General features: G+C 44.1%; 1 protein-coding gene across 3 annotated transcripts in view; it reads left to right on the top strand.

The window, feature by feature from the left end:
• The window catches only part of LOC117962051, a 9815-nt gene that overhangs the window by 2333 nt on the left and 6191 nt on the right, over window positions 1-1291 (top strand). For all 3 annotated transcript variants that reach the window (XR_004660550.1, XR_004660549.1, XM_034901093.1), the window contains exon 3: window positions 254-274. Coding sequence is in view for 1 of the 3 variants with exons in the window: in XM_034901093.1 (XP_034756984.1) it covers window positions 254-274 (21 nt within the window). In the remaining 2 variants the exon portion in view is untranslated. The remainder of the gene's footprint in view (window positions 1-253; window positions 275-1291) is intronic.

Here is a 1291-nt window from a genome sequence, read left to right as displayed (position 1 = left end):
GGCCGTCAAGTGTTCCGACGCATGCGTGGTACCAATAGTGCAGGGAAACAGCCAGGTTTTCGTGTAGGCAGTACGGATGGTGTACCCACAGGGCAGACTGCAGTACCGGAGCATCAGGATGAGCCCCAGCTGTAGTAAAATAAAGACCTAACTGAGTATTTTCATTGTCACGTCATGAGTCACATCGATGTCTTCGGGCTTTGCTTCACTTTTACACTCTGGACGGTCTTAGAGGCTTTCAGCCCGGCCGCAGGTCTACAGACGGACGGTAAAGGTAAGCGCATGAGTAAAGTAGTGACTTCGGTAAAATTAGAAAGACATTCCCAGATTCGGGCTCCTGGGATCAATGACTCTATGTAGCGAAATGATGTTAAATCACAAACGACTTATCTTTCCTATCGTAGTAAGGTTATCAACGAGCAGGGATGGGACAAACCCCCAAGATGCCGTCTCTGTCTGTCTAATGCGTGTCTTATGCATTTGTATATTCATATATGTAATGTTCACTTTGGTGGTGCAGAGGCAGATGTTCCTATATGTTTAGTATGGAGTCAATTCGGCGAGGACGTCACTCGAGGGAGCAAATTCTCAGCATGGCACTAGAACTATGGCGACTGACTGGGATGAGGAAGAGGAGGAAAGGCCAGCAGCCGAATAATTACCAACCTGACAGACGTGAGAGGGCAGATGAGGAAATTGTCAAGATTTTGGGGAAGTCTCCTTCATTTATCTCCTTTATTTAGCAACGCAGCAGTGAATACAGTGACTTTAATTTTTACTGTCAGTGAATAGCAGCGAGTGAACGTCAACGTTTTCTCTCGATCTATTGACAGGGATCATGTTGTCAGTTCAGATAAGTACTGGTACATTTATCTAGATATACGAATAGAAAGCATCCCCGAGTGTTAATTCTAAGTGTTTACCTCTAACCTCCGGTGAAAACGTGCCGGTGCTTGTGTGTGTGGCGGCGAAGCTGCGGTGGAGAGCGGGTGCTGTAGGCGAGTGAGCCTCCTATGGCAATGCCATTTTGACATTTAAAAGCTAGACTGGATATGCGTTGCAGATATCTTTAATTCAGTTTTGCCTAGTCAAAAAGAACATTTCGGATATCCGCAAATACTTTCTTCCTATCCACAATTGTAATTTCAGATATCCACAAAGACATTCTTCCTAGGACAAATTACATCACGTTTGCCATTAATTTGTATGTGGTTTATCATTCCAGATATCTACAATTCAGTTGCAGATATCTACTATGTCATTTACGTATATTCGCAACTGAGTTGTAGAT

This window comes from Etheostoma cragini, chromosome 19 (assembly GCF_013103735.1).
Source record: "Etheostoma cragini isolate CJK2018 chromosome 19, CSU_Ecrag_1.0, whole genome shotgun sequence".
Lineage (NCBI taxonomy): Eukaryota > Metazoa > Chordata > Actinopteri > Perciformes > Percidae > Etheostoma > Etheostoma cragini.
This window is presented reverse-complemented; position numbering and strand designations above follow the sequence as displayed.